This window comes from Macrotis lagotis, chromosome 3 (genome assembly GCF_037893015.1).
Source record: "Macrotis lagotis isolate mMagLag1 chromosome 3, bilby.v1.9.chrom.fasta, whole genome shotgun sequence".
Taxonomy (NCBI): Eukaryota; Metazoa; Chordata; class Mammalia; order Peramelemorphia; family Peramelidae; genus Macrotis; species Macrotis lagotis.
The window spans coordinates 223015696-223029311 of NC_133660.1; the positions used below are offsets into that span (position 1 = coordinate 223015696).

At 35.0% G+C, this 13616-nt stretch overlaps 1 protein-coding gene across 6 annotated transcripts in view; it reads right to left on the reverse strand.

Annotated features, from left to right (window-relative positions):
- NSD2 (nuclear receptor binding SET domain protein 2) overlaps positions 1 to 13616 on the reverse strand; it is a 123009-nt gene that overhangs the window by 83772 nt on the left and 25621 nt on the right. For 3 of the 6 annotated variants that reach the window (XM_074229936.1, XM_074229934.1, XM_074229935.1), the window contains exon 2: positions 502 to 1132. In XM_074229936.1, the coding sequence (XP_074086037.1) occupies positions 502 to 1038 (537 nt within the window). In that variant the 5' untranslated portion in view covers positions 1039 to 1132. Of the gene's footprint in view, positions 1 to 501; positions 1133 to 6752; positions 6905 to 13616 lie in introns of those variants that run through there. The other 3 variants (XM_074229937.1, XM_074229932.1, XM_074229938.1) reach the window with 2 other exon arrangements.

The following is a 13616-nucleotide window of genomic DNA, read 5'->3' on the forward strand; positions in this document are numbered from 1 at the left end:
AGTTTCTATCCTCATTAACCAGATAGCAGGGACAACTTAAGGTCCCATAAAGGATTACAATTGATGAGGTTCTTCCTGATTTAAGTCATAAGGATATAAATTTTTCATATTCTAGGGAGTCTAATTTTCTATACCAAATTTCTTTAAGGTACAAACATTAATTTTCATTTAATTCATTTAATTTTTCATTAAAACCCCTCTATTCTAATCACTCTCAGATAACACAGCATAAGAAATAGCACATTCAAAGGTAATGCAATTATAAATTTCTCAGAGTCCTTTATAAGCCTAAGAGCTTAAAAAGTCATCTTTATGGTTGGAAGGGAAAGTACATTTTGTCAGCATTATCTCTATTTGTCCATTTTCCTACCCAAAATGAAATTTCTTTCATGATAATGTAAACCAAGTTCTCACCATAATCCCTTGAAGTCTATGAGACTATGGTCTGGAAAATCAGCTGTCTCTTTAATCCCGCCCTTCCCTCTTTTACCCCAGAGTTACCTTCTTTTCTGAGGGACTTGAAGCCTTAGACACCAAAGCTGCTTCAACAAGGCCCTGTTCAAGTAAGGAATCATACTTTATGCTCCTTTTCCTATTCCTTCTTGACTTGTTTTCTAGTTTTTGTTCATTTTCTTCTGACTGGGACACATCTGGACCATTGTCTCCACAAATAGAAGATTCAAAGAGAGGTTTTCCATTCATGTAAGTTTTGGTGATTTTCAGTTTAATCTCAGGAGAGCCATTTTTGATAGGTGTAGTGTGAGGGGGTGTTCCAATTCCCTTTATTTCCTGGGATTCAAAGCGCAGCTTGGCATCTTGGGCACCTGACTCCCCATTGAAGACTCGAGAGGTTAGATCTTTCAATTTATCAGCTGGAATGAATGGTAGAGCTTCATGGCCATTAAATTTTTGCATGACACCTTCTGGTAGGGTAGTAGAAATCTGGGCTTTGCTAAGGAACACTGAACATTCCCGATTGACTTCACAATTTTGAGTCTTCCCATTGGCATTTCCAAGGATCTCTGGAACTTGCTTCATTTTTTCAACTGACTAATAAGTCTTCTTAGTTATTGACGGATAATTTTTTTAATACTAAAGTTCATTCAGTCCAGAGGCCTCCAATTTTACAACACTATGGTTAAAAAAAAAAAAAAAAGGTTTTTTTTTTAATTCCTCAAACAAGAATTTTGGCATTTTAATAATAGAAGCTTTTACCCATTTATTTAGTTTTACATTTTAATTCAGATTACAGGTTGTGACAACTATAGTCAATAATATCAAAGAATTTTTATAGAGATACTGTTATGCATAGTCTAAGATTCTATCCTAGTTCAGTATCATTTAAATGCCTACTCCATGACAAGGACAAGCTTTCAGCATCTTACAAGCTAATCTAAATATGTACAAGCAAGTTATCAACAGAGAAAATTCAAATTAGTTTTGGAGGGACCATGATAGACTTCTTGCAAAAGGTGAAATTCCATTGAAACTTGGAAGAAACCATACTTATGAGTTATGTAACCATGTTACATACTTGATACATCACACATAATTATCATATAAATTTTAACAAAATATTAATTAGGTAAAAATGCCTGAAATCCGGTACGCTTTGAATTAAGAGAATTCCTACTCTAAAGAACAAACCAAACTGAAATCATCCAGCCTTCCTTTAAAATCTACAATAAAAAGTACTCACTAATGACATAAGCATTTTAATCAGAAATATTCTATTCTCATATGGGAAAAAAAGAATAATTGTTCATTTAGTATCAGTAACTTTAGATGATTGGAGAACAATAACTTAAGAGATTTATCAACACTCCCAGTTAAGTGGTAAAGGTATAGAATTTTATTTATTGAAGGCAATGGAGTTAAGTGACTTGCCAAGGTCACATAGCTAGGTAATTATTAAATGTCTGAGGCTGGATTTGAACTTAGGTCCTACTGACTCCAGAGCCAGTGCTCTAACCACTGCATCACCTAGCTGCCCCCTGATTTTAGTTTTTTTAAACACTGGGTCCTTAAGGAAAGGGGGAAGAATAAGCATTTATTAAATACCTATTATGTACCAGGCTGTGTACTAAGTGCTTTATAAATATTATCTCATTAAGCAAGACAATTCATATTTTCACATAAGTAAGGTTGCAATTAACTTTTTTATACACTTGAAGATCATGCCAGAAAAATATTTGACCCATAAAGCATTTAAAAGGCCCCTAATGACAGCATTGGATAGAACACCTATAGAAATATTATGTGAGGGAATAGACAAGAATCACACAGAATGAAGAGTGGATATGAATATAATCCTTAAAGAAAATAAATATGATATCCACCCTTTTAAGTACTGACATAATTTAGATCATTCTAAAGTACTCTTCAGGGGCAGCTGGGTGGCAAAGCAGATAGAACACTGGCCTTGGAGTCGAGAGTACCTGGGTTCAAATCCAGCCTCAGACACTTAATAATTACCTAGCTGTGTAGCCTTGGGCAAGCCACTTAACCCCATTGCCTTGCAAAAATGAAAAAAAAAATTCTATACTAAAGTACTCTTCAGAGCAGAAAATGTTACAGGTCCAGAAATTCAAAGAGATTCTGGAAAGAAGAATATAAATTTGATAAAATGAGTGAATTATTATGGCAATATCAAGGAACCTCTTCTTTGCTAAGAATCCAAGAAGAAGGGGTGGCTAGGTGGCATAGTGGATAAAGCACCAGGCCCTGGAGTCAGGAGTACCTAGGTTCAAATCCAGTCTCAGATACTTAATAATTACCCAGCTGTGTGGCCTTGAACAAGCCACTTTAACCCCATTTGCCTTGCAAAAACCTAAAAAAAGAATCCAAGAAGAATACCAAGAAATTACTAGGAAAAAGACAGTCAAGCGCACTTGGGAAAAGTTATTCTAGAATTCAGTTTGATTTTAATCCTGGCTTTGCCACTGAAAAAATGAAAAGGTCATAGGATAAACTACTTCATTTTGATCTTCAACTCTTTACTATCTCTCACTGCTATAGATTTTGAGCAGTTCTGCTTCACTTAAATACAATTATCTCACAAGTCATCCACTGCCCTCTTCCAAAATGAAGAACTTAATTAACACTCTCACCAACCCTCCTATCCAATCTGCTGCTCCTCAATATACCCACCTTCCTCCAATCCCAATTTTATCACATCACATCACATCTGGACTAGTGAAATATTCTGATGGGTCTTCCTGCCTCAGTCCCTCCCTGCTTCAATCCATTCTCCCTTCAGACTCTAAAGTGATTTTACTAACATTTAAGTCTAATCATGCACTATTACACTGTTGGTGCAGCTGTGAACTCATCCAACCTTTCTGGAGAGAAATTTGTATCTACGTCCAAAGGGCAACAAAAAGGAACATACCCTTTGATCCAGCAATACCACTACTGGGTCTATACCCTGAAGAGATGATGAAAATGGGTAAAAACATCACTTGTACAAAAATATTTATAGCAGCCCTGTTTGTGGTGGCAATGAATTGGAAATCAAGTAAATGTCCTTCAGTTGTGGAATGGCTTAGCAAACTGCGGTATATGTATGTCATGGAACACTATTGTTCTATTAGAAACCAGGATGGATGGAAATTCAGGAAAGCCTGGAGAGATTTGCATGAACTGATGCTGAGTGAGATGAGCAGAACCAGAAAAACACTGTACAGCCTAACAACAAGATGGGGGTGATGTTCAACCTTGATGGACTTGCTCATTCCATCAGTGCAAGAACCAGGGACAATTTTGGGCTGTCTGCAATGAAGAATACCATCTGTATCCAGATAAAGAGCTGTGGAGTTTGAACAAAGACCAAGGACTATTCACTTTAATTTAGAAAAACAAAACATCTTATTTTCTGATCTTGTTATCTCATACTTTTTGTTTCTTCCTTAAAGATGTGATTTCTCTCTCATCACACTCAATTTGGATCAATGTACAACATGGAAACAAAATAAAGACTGACAGATTGCTTTCCATGGGGGGGGGGAGTAAGATTGGGAGAAAAATTGTAAAACTCAAAACTCAAACAAAATCTTAAATATATATATATATATATATATATATATATATATAAAACAAAAAATAAATAAAAATACCTATCTGAAAAAATAAAATAAAATAAGATAAATTTTTAAAGTGTAATCATGTCAACCCCTTACTCAATAAATTCCAGTGGCTATCTATCTTCTCTAGGACCAAATACAAAATCCTCAATCATTCGAAGTCCTTCATAACCTAACCTTCTCCCATCTTTTTAGTCTTCTTACACTTTTCCCTCAGACAAATACACTTCAATGCAGTGAATCTAACCTCCTGGTTATTCTTCCATCTTTTGGCTCCAGGAATTTTTGGTGGCTGCCCCAATGCCAAAAATGTCCTCCTTCATCTCCACCTTCTCAAGCTTTAAGTCCCAACAACGATTCCATCTTCTGAAACTTTTTTTTGCAAGGCAATGGGGTTAAGTGGCTTGCCCAAGGCCACACAGCTAGGTAATTATTAAGTGTCTGAGGCTGGATTTGAACCCAGGTCCTCCTGATTCCAGGACCAGTGCTCTATCCACTGCACCACCTAGCTGCCCCAACAATTCCATCTTCTACAGGAAATCTTTTGCAACATCTAATAATTCTCCCCTCTTTGAACTATTTCTTATTGATCCTATAGAGTTTTCTAGCATATATTTGTTGGCTTTTTGTCTTCCCTATTTTTGAGATCCTCAAAGGCAGAGATTTCTCTTGCTCTTTTCTGTATCCTCAGTGCTTAGCACAGTGCCTAGCAAACAGTAAGTGCTTAATAAATGTTCACTCACTGCTGACTAGTGGTACTAGTAAAAAGAAAATCCAGTAAAATGTTTATTATTCAATTCAAAACAATGACTCATAACTCCTATTAAATCAAAATTTAAAAAAAATTTATAACTCTATATAAACTGTTACCCAAGCATGTATTAAAAAAAAAGGATAACTAAAGGAAAAGAGGGGAGGAAGGGAGGGGGAGGGGGAGAGAGAGAGAGAGAGAAAGAGAGAGAGAGAGAGAGAGAGAGATATTCCTTGACAAACATTCTTTATATTTGGATTCTGGTTTTCAAGGAGTCAGGGCAACCTAAAACCACCCACTTTTTTTTACCCAACTCTGATGTTAGTTTGGATTCTTATCATCAGTCTTCAAAAGGCAAAAATGGGTCAGCTGTAGTTCTTGTTACATAATACTAATATGACAAGATAATAAAAGGATGAGAATACGGAACAAGGCTAGGCTGGCAACAAAAGTTTGGTTCCCAAAATACAATATGCCTTTTTATTATAGTTCCTAGCTCTATACCTTTCAGGAAACACCACAGAGGGTGTCAAGAGATTCTGTGAAGGTTATGGTTAGTAAGGATATGTGATGCAGTAGAATTTTACTAACCTAGTAGATTATTAGGTCAGGTAATCTTTCTTTTCTTAGGTTTCTCTTAATAAATACAAGTTATTCCCATTTGTAAGTAAAAATATTAAGAGTAATATATCCAAAAGGCAAAAAATTCAATAAAAGTTCTTCAAAAATAGACTCATTGAAAAGAAAAAATAACAATAGAAATCTTTATTGAACACTATGATCAGCCTCTACAGCCTTGTAGAGCAAGCAGCTTTCACTCAGTAATTAGTACATTTTCTTCACTTCAAGGATGACTCAAGTATCTGCAAAATAAAGCTTTCAAACCTGAAGAACATAATTTAATAGATTTAGAGCTGGAAATCATTATCCAATATCTAACACAGAACCTTCTACTTATTAAGCATTTAAGCTTTTATTGAATGGAACTAAAAATTAGTATTTATTGCCATGTCAGGTAATGGTCATTAAAAAAAAACTTTAGATTTAGGAACATTTGTAAAATAATGAAAATTATTTTACAAGACATAAATAAGTACAGGTATTTTAAAAAATATGTATTTTGGGGCGGCTAGGTGGTGTAGTGGATAAAGCACCGGCCCTGGAGCCAGGAGTACCTGGGTTCAAATCGGGTTCAAATCTGGTCTCAGACACTTAATAATTTGTGTGGCCTTGGGCGAGCCACTTAACCCCTTTTGCCTTGCAAAAAAAAACCCTAAAAAAAAATACACACACACACACACACATATATGTATGTGTGTATATATATATATATACATATACATGTATATATACATGTATATATATATATATATATATATTTACTTATTTCAGTTTTTAAACAGTCACACAAGTATCCTTTGCCTTTGGGCATTTACTATCTTTCAAAGGACATTCCAGTAGAAATTAAGTTCTTTGAGGGCAGGCATAATGCTCAGTTTTGTCTCTGTGAACTCTTCTACTCCACACCCTCACCAATCATCCTGTTATATGTTTGCTACATATTCAGGAACTTTGCAGATGTTAGACACGTGCAAATAATAGGTGCTTAATAAATCGAAAAAATAGATTTAGAAGTCATTGATTACAATTCAGATTAGGGGAAAACGATTAAAAATTTTGGACCTTTGAGGGGCAAATTAAAAAAAAATTTACTCAACACCCTAACAGCAACATGGGGGGAGGGGGGGGGGGTGATGATCAGCCTTAATGGACTTGCTCATTCCATCAGTACAACAATCAGGGACAATTTGGGGCTATCTGCAACAGGGAATACCATCTGTATCCAGAGAAAGAACTGAGAAGTTTGAACAAAGACCAAGGACTATAACCTTTAATTAAAAAAAAAAACAACAACAAACCTGGCATCTTCTTGTCTGATCTTGCTCTTATACTTTATGTTTTTCTTCCTTAAGGATATGATTTCGCTATCATCACATTCAATCTGGATCAATGTATACCATGGAAGCAATGCAGAGACTGGCAAATTGCCTTCTGTGGTGGGGTGGGGGGGGTGGCGGGAGGAAAGTAAGATTAGGGGAAAAACTATAAAACTCAAAACAAATAAAATCTTTAAAAAAATACTAATCTCATAAATATTATTTGGTGAATATTAGCTGCAGCAAGATTGTACTGCATAACCTATATTAGAGGGAGGAAGAAGAGCGTAGAATTTGAAACTCAAAACAAAAATGTTTTAAAATTGTTTTAACATGTAATTGGGGAAAAATAAAATATTTTTAAATTTTTTTTAAATTTATTCAGTATGCTATTAAAATACTATAGAATAAATTAGAGAAATAATTTTTACATATGCCACTTGAAATCATTATATCTATTACCCAGTCTGGTGCTAGTAAAAAATGAAATTTCTCATACTTTCTTTGAACTAAGTCGAGTTTTCAGTGCCTGAATGAAAAGTATTTTCTATTGATTTTTTTCAATCAAATAATCAAATCAAAGCTAAAACCCTGTCTTCAAAAAGAGTTTCAAATTATGTTGATACTAGCTGGCTCTGAAAAGCTATCTTGATTCTTCACCAGGACTTAATTTCACATTAAGACATAGTATATTCCCAGGGAATAAAGCACCTGACCTAGACTCAGGAAGGCCTAAGTTCAAATCTAAACTACAGCACTCACTAGTTATGGGATCCTGGACTTGACCCTGCTTGCCTCATGAGGCTATATCTCAGTTTTATCCAAAGCAATAGAGAGGCCTGAGTCATTGAAGGCAAGTGTAGTTATAAGAGTTCTGCTTTAGGAAAATTAATATGGCATCTGTATGGAGGATGTCCTAAGTGACAAGCCATAAATTTAGGGCAACAGAAATGAAGGCCTGAATTATGGTCAAGTAGGCAAATCTGAAAAGGGAACGGGAACATTCACAGACATTAAGAAAGGAGAATTAACGGAACATAGGAATAGAAATTTAGAGAGGGAAAAATATAAAAGGCAATAGTTTCGTTTTAGAACTGATTGATCATGACAGAAATAGTCAAAAGTAATTATTTTAGGAGAGAAAATGAATTTAGTTGGGGTTATTAATTTATATTACTGGATACAATTCAATAAACATTTGTCATTTACTTACTATGTACCACTCACTGTGTTGGGCCGTTTGGATACAAAGACAATTAATAGTAATAATAATAATAATCCCTGTTTTAGGGCAGCTAGGTGGCACAGTGGATAGAGCACTGGCCCTGGAATCAGGAGGACCTGAATTCAAATTCAGTCTCAGACATTTAATAATTACCTAGCTGTGTGACCTTAGGCAAGTCAGTTAAACCTATTGCCTTGCAAAAACCTAAAAAAAAAATAACAATAATAATCCCTGTTTTCAAGAAGCTTTTATCCAATTGGCATTTAAAAGATTAAGAAAGAGGATTAGAATTCAAATAAAGATTGGTAAATATAAAGAAGTCAAAAGTATATACAAAGTAATACACACTAGAACAGGCCAACAAAAAGCAACTTAGTAACTTAAATTCAAATGATTTATTGTGGTATTCTAAATGATATATTATTAATTTTTAAGGTCATTTCTCACTCAAAATTTATTTTTTTTTTTTAGGTTTTTGCAAGGCAAATGGGGTTAAGTGGCTGGCCCAAGGCCACACAGCTAGGTAATTATTAAGTGTCTGAGACCGGATTTGAACCCAGGACGGTGCTTTATCCACTATGCCACCTAGCCGTCCCCTCAAAATTTATTTTTTAAAAACACTAAAAGAACAACATCACTTGGTTTAAGGATAAATTAATATATTACATTAATTGATTTAAGGGAACAATACATTCCGCAATATAGCAGCCAAGTGAAATAAAATTTAATTTAACAGCACACTGACAGGGTAATCACTAAACAGAGCTAATTCTAGGGAAGGAATCAATAATTGACTATAGCTAGACAAAACAGGACAGGGGAACTTATTTTATATAGGTGTTTCCATCTTTCCTGTTTCCAGCAGTCTTAAAGGTTTATGGATTACATATCAAACATTACATTTCAAAACCTATCTATAATTTGCTTGGGAAGAAGGGTTTTGGAACTGAAAGGGATCTGAGAGATCATATATTCAAATGTCTTTAAGAGATGAGAGAATAGCTCTAGGGAGCTGCCTTTCCTAAGGTCACAGAAATATTAGGTATTAAAAACCTATGTTGACTTTAAGGCAAATTACCTACCCAGATTTCAGGTTCCTCATGAACAAAAAGGATGGACTAGATGGCTGCTTAGTTACCTTTAAATTCTAGATCACTATAAACCTTAGTAACTTGCCCTAAGTCACATGAACAAAGTATTACAGTTGGCTCCCTTCAACTTCAGTTTCAAACTTAATGGCAGTAATTCTAAAGATGTAAGGATCAAATATTTTATAAATCTAATACTACAATAAAGAAAGAATGATGAAAAGCAAAGAGAATTAGAACCTTAATTCTAAGCCTCTCAGGAAACCATTAAGATTAAAAGCACCTTCCAGCTCAAATACAACATCCATCTCCTCTCTCTCTCTCTCTCTCTCTCTCTCTCTCTCTCTCTCTCTCTCTCTCTCTCTCTCTCTCCCCAAGACAAAAAAGGAATTAAAGATAAATTACAATTTTTATCAAGAACTTAACAATTCAAAGCTATGATCTTCATGTTTGAAAAATTATTTTACATTCTGTTAAACATTTTTGATGCAGTAGCAGTAGCAAGATAAACTGGTCACTCAACCCAGTCCTAGAATAGAGATTCTTAACCATAAACCAAGTCCATAAATTTAAGTCAGTAAATTAAAAAAAAAATACTTTGATAACTGGCTTCCTTTCTATCCTGTGAATTGTACTTCATGCATTTAAAAATGTTTTTTAAATAATAAAGAATTCATTGGCTTCAACAGACTTCCAGAGGAGTTCATGACCCAAGAAAGATTACAAATACAAACCTTTGCCTGACAGGGAATCAGTTTAGTGAAAATGAATAAGTTTAAGAAGGCTTTTAAAAGAATACCTTTGAGGGGCAGCTAGGTGGCACAGTGGATAGAGCATGGGCCCTGGAGTCAGGAGGACCTGAGTTCAAATTCAGCCCAAGACACTGTGTGGCCTTGGGCAAGCTACTTAACCCCACTGCCTTGCAAAAAAAAAAAAAAACTAAACTAAAAACAAAACAAAAGAATACCTTTGTAATCATTCTATTTAAAAAAGCAATTATCAAGTCCCAGGATAGAGCTATAAGAAGTGATTCACTTAACTGTTTTTTAACCCAATCTATTACATAAAATTATTTAGAATACAGATATGATGATGATTTTTGTCCTTCATTCTGATGTTTTATTGTTTTTTGCAAGTCAATGGGGTTAAGTGGCTTGCCCAAGGCTACACAGGTAAGTAATTATTAAATGTCTGAGGCCAAATTTGAACTCAGGTACTCCTGACTCCCAGGCAGGTGCTTTATCCACTGCACCACCAGCTGCCTGTCCTTCATCTCAAAGAATACCATGACATCAGGGAGGTAATGTCATGATAAGCAAGTGAATTGGATTAGAGTGAGGGTGAGCTGTGCTAAGTCACCAAGCTCACTTTTATCCTCCTCCTTGAGTCCATTGGTCAGACATGAATCAGGACAAGATGGCTCTGGATGAGAGGCTATCAGAAATAAGTCACTTGTCCAAGGCTACACAGCTAATAAGTGTCAAGTATCTGAGGGCAGATCCTAACTCCAAGGCCACTGCTTTATCTACTGCTCCACATGGCAGCTAAGTGATACAATGGATAGAGCACTGAACCTGAAGTCAAGAGGATCTGAGTTCAAATCCAGCCTCAGATACTTAATAGTCTTAGTGGAACACAATGAAAGGAGCAGAAAGAGATGAAAGTGGAATTACTCCTAAAATAATGCAAGTTATAAAATAATGTAAACTATTCCCTTATTCTTCACTACTGAATATTTACTTTGAAAGCATAATTTCCTAACAGCAACATGAGAGGGATGTTCAACCTTAAAGGACTCGCTCATTCCATCAGTGCAACAACTGGGAACAATATTGGGCTGTCTGCAAAGGAGAATGCCATCTGTATCCAGATAAGGAGCTGTGGAGTTTGAACAAAGTGCAAGGACTATTCCCTTTAATTTAGAAAAAAACAGATATCTTATTGTCTGATCTTGTGACCTCTTCAACTTCTCTTCTCTTCTTTAAGGATATGATTTCTCTCTCATCACACCCAATTTAATTTGGATCAAGGTACAACATGAAAACAAAGTAAAGACTGACAGAGTGCTTTCCGTGGGGGGGGGGGGGGGAAGATTGGGGGGAAAATTGTAAAAGTCAAATAATATCTTTAATAAAATAAATTTTAAAAAAAAGAAAGCATAATTTAATGATGGGGAAATAAAAATTGCTTTTATTTCCTGTTTCTATTTACTTTCTCAGAACAGCAATAGACACTGTACACCGTAATAGCAACATGGGGGGATGATCAACCCTGATGGACTTGCTCATTCTATCAGTGCAACAATCAGGGACAATTTGGGGCTCTCTGCAATGGAGAATACCATCTGTATCCAGAGAAACTGTGGAGTTTGAACAAAGACCAAGGACTATTACCTTTAATTAAGGAAAAAATCTGTTATCTTATTGTCTGATCTTGCTATCTCTTATACTTTATGTTTCTTCCTTAAGGATATGATTTCTCTCTTGTCACATTCAATTTGGATCAATGTATACTATGGAAACAATGTAAAGATTGGCAAATTGCCTTCTGTGGGGGGAGGGAAGTTAAGATTAGGGGAAAAATTGTAAAACTTAAAATAAAATCTTTAAGAAGTCAAAAAAAAAAAAGAGAGAGAACAGCAATAGAAACATAAACCACATTATTGGTCCTTTCAAGCACTCCTTTAAGATTTCATATAGTTTCATAGATTTAAAGATGAGGGGACCTAAGAGCATCCAGACAAAACACTTAATTTTAAAGATGAAGAAACAGACTTAGAAAGGTCAAGTAACAGAGACCAAAAGTGAACCCAGGTGATCTGATTCCAATTCAAGGGATCTTTCACTGCATAATATTACATCTTCCTTTAATCTTCCTCTTAAAAAAAAACCCCACTAAAAACAGCAAACCAGTATTTTGTGGTCTTAATTTTTCTTTCTAACCTCATACCATGCTGAGCTTTAGTGCTCGACATTGTCTTTTTTTTTTTTTTTTTAGTTTTTGGAAGGCAATGGGGTTAAGTGGCTTGCCCAGGGTCACACAGCTAGGTAATTATTAAGTGTCTGAGGCTGGATTTGAACTCAGGTCCTCCTGACTCCAGGGCTGGTGCTCTATCCACTGCACCACCTAGCTGCCCCCTGACATTGTCTTTTATAGAACATGTTTTTGCTGTCATCCGCCTGTGTCTACACTTGTAGTTATTTTCTGTATACATTTTGAAAAAATCTAAGTAGATGAATGAGTCCACTGTCACTCTTCAGATAACTTTCAAAAACTGTTTCCTTATGTCTTCAATTTTTTTCTTGAGAGTTCCCCATTTTTCTTCTGACCAACTTGCTCAGTGGAACTCTAGGCCTCCACATTTCCTATCCCGGAGCACTCATTTTGGACTTCTTTGCCTTTGTCCCCTTGACACCCTCTCCCCTCTCTTCTGCTTCTTTTGGGTTGACTTTACTGACCATGGAATCCTAAACTATCCTATCTCTGGACCCTACAAATCTCCTCTCCTACTGTCCATGACACTAGTCAAACAATGTGCAACTTTCTTATCTATAGTGTATCCTAAGACAAAAAGGTCACTTTAAGGTTCCCATTCTTTTTTTCCCAATTATTTTATTATTGGTGAGACTAGGGTGTAGTTACTCTGCTATGGGCAGAATAACCAGATCCCTGGAAACCCCCTTCACTATCAGATGATGTTATCTCTTTGCCAGGTTTCCTCTAAACGAGGTCCATGAAATTAAATATGTATATATATATATATATATATATATATATATGTATATATATATATACACATACACATATATGTATAATTTTCATAAATTTAAATATATATTTATAATAATTTAAATGTGAAATTTGTATTTAATCTCAATAAATAATAAAATAATTGTTAATGATGTATTTCCTTTGTATTCCTATCTTATTTTATTCATTTAAAAATATTATTCTAGCAGATTTCATCTAGATTTCATCAAAATGCCAGGAGTCCAACACACACACACACACACACACACACACACACACACACATACTTAAAAACCCCTGCTTTATGTCATTAAAGTCTCTTTCCTACTTTCCACAAACACAAAGACACTTTCTACCTTTTACAAACTATGTTTCCACTTAAAACAAATTAAGCTAGTTCATGAAATCTTTTTCCAATTATATAAATATAACATGGATCCTAGTTATTTTGTAAGTTCCATCTGGAAGTAACCTACTTTTAATTACTTTTGACAAATCCAATAGTCTGTATTTGTTATCAGCCTTGACTACTGCCAGGTGAAGTAATGTTTCTTTATGTCAAAATAATTTCTATGGGGTTTTTAATGTCTATCAGTGGTTATTACATATATAAAGTATTAAAATACTTCAAGGAAAAATGGAGATTGAAGGCTTTTGAGCTTGAATTCAAAGGTCACCAACAAATCATGAAGGTGACTTTTACAAATATCTCTTCTAAGCAAGGCATATATGCAAAGAAATCAAAGAGCAACTTATAACTGAATATTAGACTACTTTTTTGTA